We start from the raw sequence: 17537 nt of genomic DNA, 5'->3' as shown, positions 1-17537 counted from the left end.
TATATACGCATGTAATGTAGTGTGTGTATTAATATACTCCACTACCGCTGCTATCTCCGGTGTCCAGAGCCAGTCTTCTGCTCTTCTGAATGATGTCACCGCTCTGCAGACTCCTCTGTGTCACGCTGCGCTCTGCGCTTTTACAATGTAAGTCTATGGAGCATCAGAACGAGATTCTATAGGCTTTCATTGTAACAGCGAATGTAGACTGAGCCGGCAGATCTCATTTGTGGTGACGTCACTGAGAAGAGCAGAAGACCGGCACTGGACATAGGAGAGAGTGGGGGTAAGGGAGTATATTAATACACTCACACTGCAAGTGCACATACATTTAAACAATAAAAATGTTAGTGGAAGTGCTTCTTAACACTTTTCTTTTGTTTACAGCTCGTTGCCTGGGAAACCGACCGCTGCTGCTAGACAGCAGAACATGCATAGAGCTTGTAAGCACTGTTTTGAAGCTGGATCACTGGAGTGTGCTGTTACTTCCTGTCCAGCTTCAGTCCTCTCCTTACAAGCTACACAGCAGTGGTGGTCAGTCTCATAGGCAACTAGCTATAAACAGCAGAAAAAAATGTTACTATCTCAAGAACGGCTGCAAATTTCAGTAAGCAGTATATTTTACACACACTATTCGACAATATCCATGCACGAAAATGGGAAAAACCTTTTAACAATTTATTCAAATCTCTTGTCTCTGCAGTGAGGAATACTGGGGGGCTTGTTCTAATAATTGATAGTGGTCACAAAGGTGGGGCCCCACTGATCTGAAATGTATCACGTGGGGATAGGAATAGCAATTTTGCCCTGATCCTGACATTGTACACTCTTGCTCGTAGGGTAAACTTATATATAGAAATCACAGATAAGGTGAATTGCAACCACATTATAGTAATCACTTAATATAATCATGTGATCACTTTAGTCATAGAGATTGTCATGGTGACTCCACATGTGGCAGATTTATCACAGAAATTTTTCGAATGTCCCAATCATCTGGATGGAGCTTGCAAAACTTCATGTTGTAACCACCAAAACAAACCCATGTAGATGAATGGAACTGAATTTCAGTCCCAGAAATATTCCTGTAACAAATCTGCCACTTGTGAATTCAGGGCTAGGGTAATTTCACACGTTGCTCATCATCTGTCATTTGTGAATTCAAGGCTAGGGTAATTTCACACCTTGCTCATCATCTGTCACTTGTGAATTCAGGGCTAGGGTAATTTCACATGGTACTCATCATCTGTCATTTGTGAACTCATGGCTAAGGTAATTTAACACGTTGCTCATCATCTGTCACTTGTGAATTCAAGGCTAGGGTAATTTCACACGTTGCTCATCATCTGTCACTTGTGAATTCACAGCTAGGGTAATTTCACACCTTGCTCATCATCTGTCACTTGTGAATTCATGGCTAGGGTAATTTCATACATTGCTCATCATCTGTCACTTGTGAATTCACTTTTAGGTTAGTTTTGCATTTTCTTTCTTGTTTTTTGTCGCATAGAAAGTTGTAGCCATATATTGGCTGGAAGGCAACTGGAAAATATGAAATGAAGTACGAATAGTTTGTGTGGCGTTTTCTCACACTTCTGGTGTAGTTCTGGTCTATCTTTTAGTCCTTGTCTTTCCAAAGGAAGCAAGCTCTAGGTGTAGTCTTTTTTCTCTTGTTTCCCCGATAGGCTTCTTTATAGAAAAACATGCATGAAAAATAATTTGTGTATAGAAAAAAAACTACAGTCACAAAACTTATAAAAAATGCATGAAAATCTTGGCTGAAGCCAGAAAAAAAGAACACAAAGGAAAAAACAAACACGTGTTGAGGAAACCATAGGGTATGTGAACACAACATCTTTTTCAGGAAGGTTTATCCATATAAAACAATTTGCTGCTTATATGTTCAGGATTTTAAGTGTCTTTTAACAACTTCAGGTTTCCAAAGATGACAAGCGGTTAAAAGAAGTGACTTAATCATTCTTCAGGAGACTTCCACTTGAAAGATGATTCATACTTACAAGAAATGTCAACAAGAAAACTCAAATGACGCATAAAAGACACCCACAATTTTTTTTAAGCATGTTGTCAGTGTTTCTGCTTGATAAACAGCTAGCAGTTTCTGCATTCGTTAAATAGAGTGAACAAAAATGTATGGAAATTCAGGGTAGAAAAGACGCCCCCCCCCCAAAAAAAAATGGAAAAATGCTTAAATAATCGCTTTCAGACAAAATGTTGAAAAAGTACTCAGGAAAAGATCAAAACACATAAAAAAAGATGCTTTAACATAACAACAAAGAAAATGAGAGGTTCCTGAAGTACCTATTGAAAAACAGACATTTTTGGCCGCCTGAAAGATGTTGTGTGCATATACCATAGGGAAATTGACATGCAGCAGGTTGCGTACAGGTATTTCTGTGCCTTGCCCATTTACGTGAATGAAACTTAAAATCATAATTTTGCATAAAATCATGTGCTTGCTGTCAAAACAACTCTATTCAGATGAACAAAACTGATTTTCAACTACAGGAACATCTATTACATTTATGCAGAAATGTCTAGAAATCCATTTTAATTCTCTCATGGTGATCTAAGCATGCGTTTGTATATTCAAAACCCAATTATTGAAATAAATGGAAAAAAATAGAAACAAAATAATTTTCTGTACAAAACAGTAATGAAAATGATCTACAAAATTACTTGAAGGGGTTGTCTCCTGATTGATTTTCTGGAGCGCACTGCTCCTCAGCCTCTGGGCTCCCTGCCATCTTGTGGCAGTGGCAGTGCACTCGTTAATGAATGACAGTTCATCATGGTTGCGCTGCTGGCCTGCATTGTATGCTCACTGATGCTGCCATATGAGGCAGTTTTGCTGTGATTACAAGCTGTAGAGTAAAAAGCTTGTGCCCCTTGTCTAGGAAACCATCCATCTCTGATAGACTATAGCGGTGGCTAGTAACTTAGGCAACAAGTAGTAAACGATATCATTAAAAATGTCTCTGTTCCTGAAAAAAGAAAGTATTTTTAAGGGCTCGCTCACACCAGCATATACATCAGACTAGTGCTACGCGATGTTTTATCAGACAGCACTCGGAACAATGTTATTTAATGAGGCGGTGCTGTTGCACAATCTTTTTAACTGACAGAATCTGCATCATGCTGCGATTTCACTTTGAAATCAGATTCCACTCATGCATTCAAGTCTATGGGTGCGTGGAAGACATCGGACTGCACTCGGATGACATTTATGCGGCCTGACAGAATGGAGAAGATAGGGAACAAAATTTCCCAATCTTCTCCTCACAGAGTGCTTCGAGTCCCTCATCTGAGAGAATCAGATCACACTATGCTGACACTTGGATCAGAGTTTGATCAGAGTGACATTAGCATAATCGACCAGATCCTCTCGGATGAGAGAATCTACAGTCATATGAGCGAGCCCTAATAAGAAGTAAATTGCTAAGTTGTATATTTTTTCAAACAATTTCCAGTTTTAATCATTCAAGAATTTGACAATAACCCTTTACGTTACTTTAATACTATCGAATTATGCTTTCTTTTTTTTTTAATCTGTTTTCAATGACAACCCAGACAGTTCAGCAATCTGACATCCATTGGAGCTCTTAGCTTTAGGATTTTACTCTATATAAAACATGAAAGTAATCACTGTTCATCTTTTCACTAACATTTCTGCAATTCTGGTAAACTAGCAGTCTAACAGAGATACACGAGAACATTTCAGAAAGCCATTTCTCACAGAGAGGGTTCTTAAGTGCAAATCTATAGGACTGCAGTGGAGAGAACATTTTATGGTATTAACAGAGATAGACAGCTCACACGGTTTAGGGGGAATGTCTGCTGAGCTACTCTAAAGTGTACACAGAGGAGGGGCAACAATAAGTAGTTACCACAAAATAATGAGCTCAATCAATTCAAGCGTAAATTATTATAAGCAACCTAAATGGGATTTACAGTAATCATACTTGACTACTCGACTGGTATTTCAGGACGACTCCCAGATTCCCAGAAGAGCAGGCAAGTCTTCCGGTCAACATGCCTTAATTCCAAACGATTGATCAATCCCTTCATATCAGGGCATTGTGTGCAACAACAACCTGAAGTGAAGAGTATTGCACGCCATTGGAGGAAGAAGTAGTAACTACGGTAACTGTGGCTCTGATCGGAGGTCTATATACACACTGAGATCCGGTGTGTGGTTTAAAAACATACTGAAATCTGGTCTGAGGTCAAGAAACACATTGAGATCTGGTCTGAGGTTTAAAAACACACTGAGATCTGGTCTGTGGTCTAAAAACACATTGAGATCTGGTCTGTGGTCTAAAAACACATTGAGATCTGGTCTGTGGTTTGAAAAACACATTGAGATCTGGTCTGTGGTTTAAAAACACATTGAGATCTGGTCTGTGGTTTAAAAACACATTGAGATCTGGTCTGTGGTTTAAAAACACATTGAGATCTGGTCTGTGGTCTAAAAACACATTGAAATCTGTTCTGAGGTCTAAAAACACAGAGATCTGGTGTGTGGTCTGAAAACAAACTGCAATCTGGTCTGAGGTCTAAAAACACACTATGATCTGGTGTGAGGTCTAAAAACACAGATCTGGTGTGTGGTCTGAAAAACTGCAATCTGGTCTGAGGTCTAAAAACACACGAAAATCTGGTCTGTGGTCTAAAAACACACGAAGATCTGGTCTGAGGTCTAAAAACACACTATGATCTCGTCTGAGGTCTAAAAACACACTGAGTTCCTGAGATCAGGGTTTTGTATTCATTATACACTCATATACCTATTATGTACCATATTTATCATCTTCCTCTGCAAGGACAATCCACCATTTCACACCACCATTATTAAATCCAAGTAGTGACCTATCTGGTGAATACTAGGAAACTAGGATCATGGCACAGATATAATGCAAATCAGACAATATACCAAAACATATTATATGATTTGATATGGTTTACATTGTCTTTCATATGAGCAATATTTATGTAATCCTGGAAAACCCCTTACTTCATGTGGAACATTTTGACAGTCACCCAAAATGAAAACAGATGTCAAAGCAAGTGAAATTATTTCAACACACCAGTGTACCTCTTGACCTGTTTGGGGAACTATCAGTTTGTGTCTAATGGTCTTAGCCATTTGCTCACCAGCTGTGAATCCATTTTTTTTTCATGTGGCAAATAAACCTTATATCATTCATTGTAATTTCCTATCCACGTAAGCTTATCCTTAGGGATAAAAAGTCATAAAAATACAACAAATTGTGCATTTTATATTATTATTGTTACAATTGTCAACAAACAGGTTCAGGTTCTGATACAATAATGGGGCCATATAGGTAGTGGTTGTGCCCCATACCTGCCCAAGAACTGCACGGTCAAAAACACATGTGGTTTTACCATGAATTGACACATTTTTAATTTTTTGCGGAGTGTAGGGGAGGGACCTTCATGTCTTGTATGAGTAAAGAAAATTAAATTTATGTATTTCACTTGAGGTAGAAAGAGCAATTTGCGGTAAAATGATGAGATTTTTGCTAAATGGTTTCTAGTTAATTGGCAAAAGGTGCTACATGTACAATCACGCTAGTATGCCACTACAATTTAGCAAGGACAATCCCACCAACCCATAACTTGAAGCTGGAAATTATTAATTTTGACCAATTACTAAATTTTTCAGTCTTCATTTATTAGAAAGTCTGTGTGTACAATCATAGGATAGCATCAAGAGTTTACAAAGCAGGTAAAAGTAGACTTGCCAAGATTTAGGGGATCCTCATATAGTGGGAAACCCAGACCAATTGTTTATTTATCTACTGATGACTCAAGAAATAAAAGTTACTATGGGTTTTACCTAAAATGACAGACACTATTAAGTCTAGAGTTTTAGTAGTAAATGGAGCAAAACAGTAAGTATTCTTTGTGCACTCTATTTTCTAAGACACAGATTATTTGCTACATTTTAAAAAAAAATTGGGTAATAAAACCCGAGATATATGGTACTCACAGAAATTTTTGGTCGAAATATCCCAGAAATGTGATTCTTTATATTTTCCAGAGTGTGATTTATACCACTCTCCCGATCCTAAAAGAAAATAAAACAATGAATATTAATTGCGTTGCTTCATATGTAGATAAGAAAAAGTGATTGCACTCATCTGTCTCTTCAATCTTTCATTATTGATACTTCATATCAATCTTTCTATTTGCAGGAGAAGGAGCTAATGCCCAAAGACAACAGCCGTTTCACGTTTCACACACTTTCTACAGCGAGGGCCATAGAGGCGTGTGGAGTGCAATAGAGGCCATCACCTCTTGGCGCCAGCTCTCTCCCCTGCAAATGGAAAATACTACTGTAATCCACTGTGAAGCGTCAATAAAAAAAGACTGAAAAGACTGCCAAGTGCCATCACTTTTATTTGTCTACATACGAACTGGATTATCAAATGTGAACATAAAAGATAAAGCATGACATGTCTTGGGTGAATACTCATCACTTCTTCATGGCTACTCAATGAAGTTTATATATGCTTATACTAGTTCTGACAGGGCCAATAGATGGTATTCTTATTATTCTGCTGAAATTGTGCCATCTGCACTGTATTGGGTTTACACGAGGAGTAGCCCCTTTGTAAACCTAATGCTGAGCTGCTGTCGGTCAATGCTGAAGGAGCGATTACAGCCGCCGCTCTCTATACATGGAGCGATGGCTGAACCTGCACTGGCTTCGCCCCCATGACTGAACCCCGAACGCTGGCGGGAGGAATAAAGTAAGTTTCTTCCCGGCAGCGGGGCTCTACATGCGGGCGCCGGGCATGTTCAAAACGCTATTAACCTGCAGATTAACCCCATATCTGCAGGCTAATAGCGATTTTTCACATGACAGATTTCCTATAAAGCACCACTCCAGCATTTTTTTTTATTTCAGTGCTGGAGTGGTGCCAGTAATGTAAGTTTCCTGACCCTAGTACTATACTTAAAAGCTGCCGTCTTCAGCTATTCCTGGCGCCGCTTGGGTCCCACGCCACCATCCTGTGACCACAATTTTTGACTTTTGACTGACCGGAAGTCAGAGGTAGCAGTTACAAGCTCTCAATGTAAGTCTATGAGATCCTTGTTCTGGCCTCATTCCGTCTCTCAAAGACTTACATTGAGTTGTGACTTCCGGCTCTCCCAGCAAACACTGGAGCGATCCAACAGGTCACAAGCTGGTGGAGACCGACCGAAGAGGCGGAGATAACAGAAGAAGACAGCGGCTGGTAAGTATGATACTAGGTGCAGGGAACTTAGATTAGTGGCACCAATCTAGCGGTAAAATAAAAAAAAAGCTGGAGTGGTGCTTGAAATCTATAGGAAGTTTTTCAAAGTGTATTTGAAGTGGGAATGAACATACTCATGTGGCAGATTTGCGGCAGTAATGCATTTGACTGCCTTATACATGTTAATAAGGCTTGTAAAAAACATACATATGTACTTTGCACTGTTTCACATCTGCATGCTGCAGAAATAACCCTTTTCTTATAGATTTTAATTTCAATTTGCAGCAAGTGAACATACCATCATAAGGAATCTCTACAAATTAGATACATGTGCTATAAAATGTGACAATGCACCATACTCAGGTTGGTTAGTTTTGTCTTTTTTATGATTTGAAACAAGCAAAAACTCACAATTGAGCAAATCGATTGTCCATCATCCTGCAGCTGAAGTGCTGGAGGAGGATCTCTGGCTCCAAGCTCACACATCTTCTTTTTCAGAATATCTCTCTGACCCTGCAGCTTGATCTTGCTACATAGTGACATGTTATAATGCAAAATGGCTTCCTGAAGATACTGACATTTGGCTAGGAGGCTAATTCTGTTGTGAAAAAAATAAAACAATGGTAAAGGTTTCTTATTATTCTTACCATTTATACAGTGTATATATAAGAAATAAAAAATAGCTACTGTATATTGTCTATTTTCATAAGAATTGCACACTAGGGACATATATTTATCTGGATTGCTAAGCGAGGAATACTGATCCTTCCAATTACATCAGGGGTTGGCTACTAATAACTAATTAATATTAGGCTATATAGTGAGAATCTCCTGAGCGAAAGCAATATTACTACTTTAATGATAAGAAAACAACAGTCTCATGTTATAAGTAACCTTATATCACAATCACTTTTGACTCCATTATTTCCTGTGGGATGCTGGAATATTGCCACAGTAAGGGCTCGCTCACACTGGCGTATATTCTCTCTAGTGAGAGAATCGGGCCAATTATGATAATGACACTTGGATAAAACTGTGTCAGAGATTGATGTGAGTGTCATCTTACTGTGATCCGATTCTCTCACATGGGAGAATCGCAGCATAGGTGCAGAAAAGACTGGAGAACTTAATTTCTCCATCTTCTCCATTGACTCTGTACGAGTATATCGAACTGCACTCGTATGACATCCGAGCGCAGTCCGATGACATCCGAGTGCAGTCCGATGTTTCATTCGCACCCATTCTCTCGCTAGTGCTGATGTTAGTGAGGTGAACGGAGTTCATCGGCTATGAACTCCACTCACCTTATTCACGTCACCGCCAGGCACTGTTGCTGCGCTATCAAGCGCAGCTCAGTGTCTCTTATGGATGTCAGGCTGAACGGTCGCTTCATTCCACCGTTCAGCAAGGCATCTAGATGTAGCAGAGCTAGACTCGTCGCAGGACAAATGGATTATCTTCTCGATGGACAGGTGAGGAATATGTTTTTTTTTTAATTTTATATTTAACAATAATAAATGGGAAATAGATGGACGGGAGTATTTATTTCAAATAATGGAGTCTGTGTCTTTCTTTCAATAAAAGGACTTTATTCTGGATGTGTATTTTTTACAATATAACTATGGGGTTAGTAATGGGGGCGTCTTATAGACGCCTCTCCATTACTAAGGCCTGGGCTTGATCTCTGGCAATACAAAGCTGACATCAATCCCAATACTATTACCCCACTTGCCACCGCACCAGGGCAAGTGGAAAGAGTGGGGGCTAAACGCCAGAATTGGGGCATCTTATTGATGCGCCATTTCTGGGGTGGCTGAGAGCTGATGTTTTTAGTTTGGTAGGGGGCCAATATCCATGGCCCCTTCCTAACCTATTAATATCAGCCCTCATCTGTCTGCCAGGTCTTTGCTGGTTATTAATTATAGGGGCGACCTCACGTCAATTTTTTGGGGGGTTCCCCATTTTAATAACCAGTAAAGGCTAGGTATACAGATGTGAGATGATATTAATAGCCTGGAAAGCTCCATGTGTATAACCCACTTCCCACACTTTAAACATCAGTCCCCAGCTGTTGGCTTTCCCTCGGCCGGTTAACAAAATTGTGGGGGATCCTACGCCATTTTTTCTTTAATTTATTGAATTATTAGCTAAATACATGAACATTAAACTACACAAGCCCTGCACTAATTATAAATGTCCCTGACATCTTTCTATATTTCTATGCTATGTACAGTATATACAGTATCTATACTATTCTGACGGGTCACGCTGTGAATTTACTGTACTCGGCTGATGAAATGTTGGGTTTTCTAGGAGATGGGTGCGTAAAAATCAAATCTGTTCTGCCTCATTGAATAACACTGGTCAGAGTGCAATGCGAGATTTTCTTGCAGTGCACGCCTCCGTAATACTGTATATGCCAGTGTGAGCGAGCCCTAAAACCATTTCTGCCACGGATTTCCTTCTGGTTGAGCAGCACATCCACATAAGGACTAGCTCCACTGTCATACAATGAGGTTAATCCTCACTTTTTTTCATGTGAAAAAAGCATCATGCTCTCATTTACATTGCAGATTAGTGTTTGCAGCAGAAATTCCATTCATAAGCTTTGGAAAGATCAAATTGGATGCAGATTTGAGCGTAGTATTGATTGGGAAATCTGTGGCAAGTCCAGCAAGTATGAACAGGGCTTTAGTCTCATGTGATGATTGTTCCAGATATGGTACTTGCAGGCAAGTATGTAAGTTGCTGTATTATTGAGAATCCCAATGGCACCATGGAATTCTAATATATGTCTAAATTAAAAGAAACCATTTAGGTCGGTGAACACTATTAACCTGCAGAAATAGGGTTAATTTGCAGGGTAATTGAAGGTGCCCGTCACCATACTGAAAGGGCGGCACCCGGGAGAAAATGTACTTTATTCCTCCCGGGAGCCGCTGGCTTTCAGTCATACATGTGTGTTAGCGCACGCTCAGACTGACAGCCAGCTCTGTACTGATGCACTGCAAAGCTGACTATCAGTCAAAGTGCTGGGGTATGCTTATAGCAGTTGTTCACTGTGTACTAATTGGTGACTGTAGCCATGCCAACATGCCTGTATGACTGACAGCTGGAGACTCCCAGGTGGTATAAAGTTCATTTTCTGGTGCCACACTTTCAGTATGGCGGCCGGGCACCTTCCTAACGCTATTATCCTGCAGATTAACCCTATATCTACAGGTTAATATCGTTATCCGACATGACAGGTTCCCTTTAAGGTCATCCAGAGTATATGTTAGGGGAGATATCTGATACTACATAAAGGAAAAACTCTTTGTCGCCCATGGCAACCAATCACAGAGCCACTTTTATTTCATATTCCACTCTCGAAAAATGAAAGCTGCAATGTGATTGGTTGCTCTGGGCAACAAAGGCACAAATTCATAAATATGCCCCAGTGTCTCAGATTAACAATGTATTTTCATCACAAACTATCCTTTAAGTGACATGATTTCATCATCTACTTTGTCCATCTAACATTAGCATGTTTGTAAAAAACTGATGATGCTCCTTACTGGTCGACTTTACTTCTTTCGTCACACACAATCTCAGTGTTTAGCTGTTGTACGGCATCTTGTTTAATGTTAACTGTTTCAGTGACCATTGCAAGTTCCTCTTCAATGGATGTCAACCTGAAAAAAACAGCACATTGCCAACATTTAGGCTACTTGCATTTTTGGGTGCATTTTTTTAGATGCGATTTTTTTGCATTTTTTGTGTCTTTTTGGTATATCATGTATAAACAAAACTGCTTAGTTTTTGATACTCCCCGGTGACAAAACTTTATGATATAGTCATGTATGGATTACATGCATTTTTGATGCGTTTCCGCCACGAATACGCACCAAAAATGAATGCGTGTTTTTTTTTAACTGCAAATTTTTCGCATCTAATGCAAGTCTATGGGAAAATTCCATACAGAAAACTCAGTGTACCCGAAACAGAAATTGACCTGTTACAGATTTGAAACTCGCACCGCAGGTCAGTTTACAGTGAGTTAAAAAGAAGCACAGAGGGCAGGAGATTTCTATACATCCTATCCACTTTGCTCAAACATTAACACTGCGTTTTGGATGCAGCTAAAATAGGCAGCGTCAAAAACTCACCAAAAACTCATTGTGGGCACACCGCCTAAGGGCTCATGCAGACAACCGTATTTTCGGTCCGAGTGCGATCTGACAAAACCTCTGATCACAATTGGACCAATGTTATTCTATACGACTGGTGCAGAAGACTTTGTCTGTCTGAGTAAAAAAAATGCAGCATGCTCGATTTGCATCCAATATTCAGATCGCACTTGGCCTTGCAAGTCAATGAGTCCTTCCCAAAAAATCTGACCGCACTCCGATGACATCCGAGTGCGATCCGATTTTAATTGACTGACAGAATGGAGAAGATGGAGACATTTTTTTCCATCTTCTCATCTGAGAAAATTGGATCACACTACGATCAAACTCTGATCAGAGTGTGAATAGTATATTCGGCCCCATTCTCTTGGATGAGAGAAAATACTGTCTTGTGGGCTTTAGGCAAACTAACCTTATGGACCCCAAATAACAATATGTAATGAATATTCAATAAAGCAATAAATCTTGCTAGTTTTGGTTTTGTGGACCAGGCAGATATAAAATGACTGTTCATTTAAAGTTTTAGCCACATAGAAATATTAGAAGACATGGTCAATTTCCAAAGAATTACAAAAATACCCTAAACATCTCTGTTCTGACAAAGACAATTCTAAGTACCCCCATTGCTTACCTACATTGTATTGTAAAGCCTCCCTCTATCCCTGGACTGGATTTGTAACTGGTTGAATGTGGCAGTGATCCCGTCCATAGCTTTCAAGATAGCAGCGGTTGTGCATTTTACTTACTGCCTTGTTGCCTGCAGTAGTACGCCGGCTTTGAAGGTAGCAGAAATTGGTTAAAGACGGGGTTAAAGAGATTTTTGCTACCTGTATCCGTGCATGCAGGTTAGGCATTCACTTAGGCAAATCATGTGACCGCTGCCATCTTGAGCGTTATGGATGGGATCACCACCATTATCCCATAACAATCCAATACAAGAGAAGCTAGGAGCATTGAAAAGCAAAGCAGGGGTAAGCAATGGGGAATATAAATACAACATCCTCATATACACACATACAAAGATACATTTTGGCTACATGGATATAAATCCTGACACAAACCCAGACATAGCCATATAAGACCCACCCATACATACGTATGCTGAACATTCTCTATTGTCAGGTCATTTAGCTGAAGTTCCTCTTCCTCTAGGTTGTCAGTGTCCTCTAATAAACTTGTATCAAAGGTTACCATTGGTGGTAGGCTCGCTGATGACCTGTGTAACAACACATCTAGATTTAGGACGTGTTTCATTCACAATTCTCCAGCTAGCAGGAGTAGCTGCAGAATCCATTTCTAAACCTAAACATTTTGCTATAAATTCACTTAAAATCTTATTTCTCCGTATCTACCATTTCTGTCGTTGCACTTGGCAAAATATCACTAGGATATGCTTGGTTGGAGGACTTTATGTAAATCCTGAGAATGTCCCAGTGAGCATCTTAGATGGGTCTGGGACATTCCTAGGATCGATGGGGGTGTTCCCAGGAGGGACGGTGGGAGAATTGGGGGTGGAATTAAACACTTCCAGAAATGTTGTCAACTATAGGTATGCTAAAACTTGCTCATTGGTGCTGGTGTAAACCTCAGGGCTACCCTCCGATCATAATTGTAAGGTGGCCTGAGCCAAAGTTGCATTATCAAAAAAAGCTCCTCAGCCTCATCCAGATGAAAGTAAGGCTCTGTGCCCACGATGCGTTTTTTGGTGCGTATTTGCAGCGCGTAAACGCTCCAGAAACGCATTGCATACCTTATCCCATGAATTCCTATGACATTCTGCAAGTTCTGTGCACATGGTCAGGATTTTTTCTGCACAGATTTTACTCGCAGAAAACATACGGACATGACCAATTCTTGTGCGTTTCTGCATGCGCATTTGCCTATACAATGCATTGGGAAAACACATGGCAAATACGCATGCAAATACGCATGTACAAACCGCATGAGTTTTTCTGCCAAGGAAATGCAGAAATGCTCAGGAAAATTTCTGCTTCATTTCAGCATCGTGGGCACTAAGCCTAAGAGGCATGGCAGCACATATGGAGAAATTCCCTGTGTCTGGACAAACATTGAGGAAAACAATACAGGGATTAATTACTCTGCTGTTCAATGGTGCTACCAGGGAGTCAATTCTCCACTTCACACCTTGTATATAAAGACACTAATGTATTTATAAACTGAAAAAAAACTTCTTAATGCAGGAATCTGCAACCTATGACTTGGGAGCAATATGTGACTGTCCTCTCACTTGGTGCATTAGAACCAGGTCTACAAGACTGCTATGAAAAAACAGGTCTCCAGATGGGGACTGTTACTGGAAATTCTGCAGCCATACTGTCCCTTTGAAAAAAAAAAACATCACAGAAGAGCAAATCTGGATGCCCGTATACTGCCCATTGGGGTGGAATGATATATATGGTAAGCTGGAAATAGGATGATACTGCTGGTTGGAGGGGGTGTTTGAAGCTAGATGCAATAGTGTGGTGGGAGTGTTAGATAAGAATACCATATAGGAGTAAGCTGGGAAGCCCAGGAGGTAAGTATGGTACCTGTAATAGAGTGGTGGACAAGGTCTCAATGTGATTACTGTGGAGAAGCTTTTGCGCTATTATACAGGTAATGGGGGGTTCTGAGTGTTGTTACTGCATGGGGGACATTGGATGTCACTACTGAGAAAGTTGGATGTCACTACCGGGGGGGCTTTAGATTTCACTCTCTTATTGCTGACTGTAGCTCTCAAGATAAGGAGTGTTAAGGGGTTTATCCAGGACTAATTTATTTTTTATTAGGGGCCTAAAAACTAACAGGCAGGTAGTTGCTAACTGTGGGGAGCTGGCGGTCGATCAGCTGAATCGCTGGCAGGAGCAGTCTGTAACCGCTCTGTGCCAGTGCTGGGTAGAACAGTCAGGTAGTTAGCAACTACTTGCCTGTTAGTTTTTGGTCCCATATTAAAAAAAACTTGTCCAGGATAAACCCCTTAATGATCACTGCAATTTTGCATACTTTACAAAAAAAGTTTTCATCCTTTTAAATGTAAGTAAGAGTGCTTCTATTTACTAAAAGATTGCAGAGATCTTAAAAATGATAATGAATTGTAACCAAGGTTTTATGACTTTCCAATCTACAATGGTCAGCCTTCATTTACATAAAAGCATAGAACGCTGATAATAAGCATTATTATACACTGACTTTACTGCTGATACATTCCACTGACAGCAATATCAGCTTCCATGACAGTATTATTTACCGGTTCATCTGGATGAAGTTTTCATATTCTTTACTTGGATTGATATTTATTATTGCATTATTTATCTCCTGGTGAACAGTTGCTATTTCCTCTTGTACAAGACTTGTGATCTTGTGGTATTCTTGCAAGATGTCTTTGCTAACAAAAAAAAAAAAAGTACTGTAAATGAAAGACACAGACACGTCTGCTGACAGCATATGCAGATAGACATAGTAGTCTGTGCCCTGTGACCCTTTCCCAAACCTCTTTTAAGTTCGCTCGAAAAAAAAAAGTTGGTATTCTATGAATAGCAGCCACATGAAAGCAATTTCATATGAAGTCTCCTGAGATCTCACCACTGACATGAACCCCATACGTTTGCATTGGTAATATTTTATTTGGCTTGACTTAAAGTGGAAAAAATACAGTTCTCCAGGTCTATCACTGTGCAAAACACATAGAACACCTTACACACATCCGACAGCTGATGCAGAGACTGCTCAGAACAATAATAATAATTTTTATTTATATGGCGTCAACATATTCCGCAGCACTTTACAATTAAAGAAAAAAATAACGCCAAGGTCAGAAATTGATGAGCTGTGAATTTTGTATTTGTGGGTTCATTAGATTACCCCAGACCAAATGTAAATTATTTTATTTTGAAGTTTTTCAATATTAGGCTTTAAGTTTATATCATCTGTAGTGTTTAATACAAGGCCTACAAAGAAATATCTCTTGGTCTATTAACACATACTACCTATGAAAAATGTAATGTGCAAAATGGCATTACTGAGAAAAATATACTATGTAATTTTACTTTAGACAAAAAATATCAAATATTACATTTACAAGTGCTTCTCGCTAAATTAGAATATCATCAAAAAGTTAATGTATTTCAGTTCTTCAATACAAAAAGTGAAACTCATATATTATATAGAGTCATTACAAACAGAGTGATCTATTTCAAGTGTTTATTTCTGTTAATGTTGATGATTATGGCTTACAGCCAATGAAAACACAAAAGTCATTATCTCAGTAAATTAGAATACTTTATAACAACAGCTTGAAAAATGTTTTTAAAATCCGAAATGTTGGCCTACTGAAATACATGTTCAGTAAATGTCCTCAGTACTTGGTCGGGGCTCCTTTTGCATCAATTACTGCATCAATGCGGCGTGGCATGGAGGCGATCAGCCTGTGGCACTGCTGAGGTGTTATGGAAGCCCAGGTTGCTTTGATAGCAGCCTTCAGCTCGTCTGCATTGTTGGGTCTGGTGTCTCTCATCTTCCTCTTGACAAGGAAGATTCTCTATGGGATTAAGGTCAGGCGAGTTTGCTGGTCAATCAAGCACAGTGATACTGTTGTTTTTAAACCAGGTATTGCCACTTTTGGCAGTGTGGACAGGTGCCAAGTCCTGCTGGAGAATGACATTTCCATCCCCAAAAAGCTTGTAGGCAGAGGGAAGCATGAAGTGCTCTAAAACTTCCTGTTGGACGGCTGCGCTGACTTTGGTCTTCATAAAACACAATGGACCTACACCAGCAGATGACATGGCTCCCCAAACCATCAGTGATTGTGGAAACTTCACACTAGACCTCAAGCAGCTTGGATTGTGGCCTCTCCACTCTTCCTCCAGACTCTGAGACCTTGACTTCCAAATGAAATGCAAAATTTACTTTAATCTGAAAGAAACACCTTGAACCACTGAGCAACAGTCCAGGTTGTTTTCTCCTTGGCCCAAGTAAGACGCTTCTGGTGTTGCCTATTGGTCATGAGTGGCTTGACACAAGGCATGCGACACTTGCAGTCCATGTCCTGGATAGATCTGTGTGTGGTGGCTCTTGAAGCAATGACTCCAGCAGCAGTACACTCTTTGTGAATCTCCCCCAAATTTTTGAATGACCTTTTCTTAAACATCCTTTCAAGGCTGTGGTTATCCCGGCTGCTTGTGCACCTTTTGCTACCACACTTTTTCCTTCCACTCAATTTTCCATTAATATATTAATATGCTTGGATACAGTACTCTGAACAGCCAGCTTTTTTAGCAATGACCTTTTGTGGCTTACCGTCCTTGTGGAGTATGTCAATGACTGCCTTGTGGACATCTGTCAAGTCAGCAGTCTTCCCCATGATTGTGGAGCCTACTGAAACAGACTAAGGGACCTTTTTAAACGTTTAGGAAGCCTTTGCAGGTGTTTTTTGTTAATTATTCTAATTTACTGAGATAATGACTTTTGTGTTTTCAATGGCTGTAAGCCATAATCCTCAACATTAACAGAAACAAACACTTTAAATAGATCACTCTGTTTGTAATGACTCTATATAATATATTAGTTACACTTTTAGTTTTGAAGAACTGAAATAAATTAACTTTTTGATGATATTCTAATTTAGTGAGAAGCACTTCTACATAACAGGATATCAAAAATAAACCAATAAATGTACAGGTCAACCCTCCAAGGAAACCATCAAAGTTACAATTTGATTTATGCCTACATGATGAACACCATCTTCTCCTGGAGGGTCTGCATGGACTCATGTAAGTTGGGCAGGCTCAGACTGTGGTGGTGTTCGTCGTGCAGTTTAGCAGCTTTGATAGCCAAGATATACTGGTTGTGGAGAGTGTGCAGCTTCCAAGTGTTCTTCACATACTTCTCCTTAGTTTTGTCCCGATCTCTGTCTGGAAAAGACACAATAAGACATAGTTTATGATAACTAGCAAGATAAAACAGGATATGAGTGAAGATGTCTGCATTTCTCTGAAGCTTAAAGTGGAAGAATTCTTACGTCTTAGAGACATGAAAGGTTTCAGATTGCATTTATTTTTTATACAGAGATTCTTCTCTGATATGTTAA

At 39.7% G+C, this 17537-nt stretch overlaps 1 protein-coding gene across 1 annotated transcript in view; it reads right to left on the bottom strand.

The window, feature by feature from the left end:
• FES (FES proto-oncogene, tyrosine kinase) overlaps positions 1-17537 on the bottom strand; it is a 177638-nt gene that overhangs the window by 89445 nt on the left and 70656 nt on the right. Inside the window, exons 5-10 of the mRNA XM_073653191.1 lie at positions 17178-17361; positions 14700-14837; positions 12549-12668; positions 10841-10957; positions 7695-7881; positions 6032-6109 (exon numbers count right to left, since the gene is read on the bottom strand). Of these exons, the coding sequence (XP_073509292.1) occupies positions 6032-6109; positions 7695-7881; positions 10841-10957; positions 12549-12668; positions 14700-14837; positions 17178-17361 (824 nt within the window). The remainder of the gene's footprint in view (positions 1-6031; positions 6110-7694; positions 7882-10840; positions 10958-12548; positions 12669-14699; positions 14838-17177; positions 17362-17537) is intronic.

This window comes from Phyllobates terribilis, unplaced genomic scaffold (assembly GCF_046119375.1).
Source record: "Phyllobates terribilis strain yellow unplaced genomic scaffold, ASM4611937v1 Scaffold_11__3_contigs__length_659146591, whole genome shotgun sequence".
NCBI lineage: Eukaryota > Metazoa > Chordata > Amphibia > Anura > Dendrobatidae > Phyllobates > Phyllobates terribilis.
The sequence above is the reverse complement of the archived record's forward strand: the minus strand, read 5'-3'. Positions and strand labels throughout refer to the sequence as shown.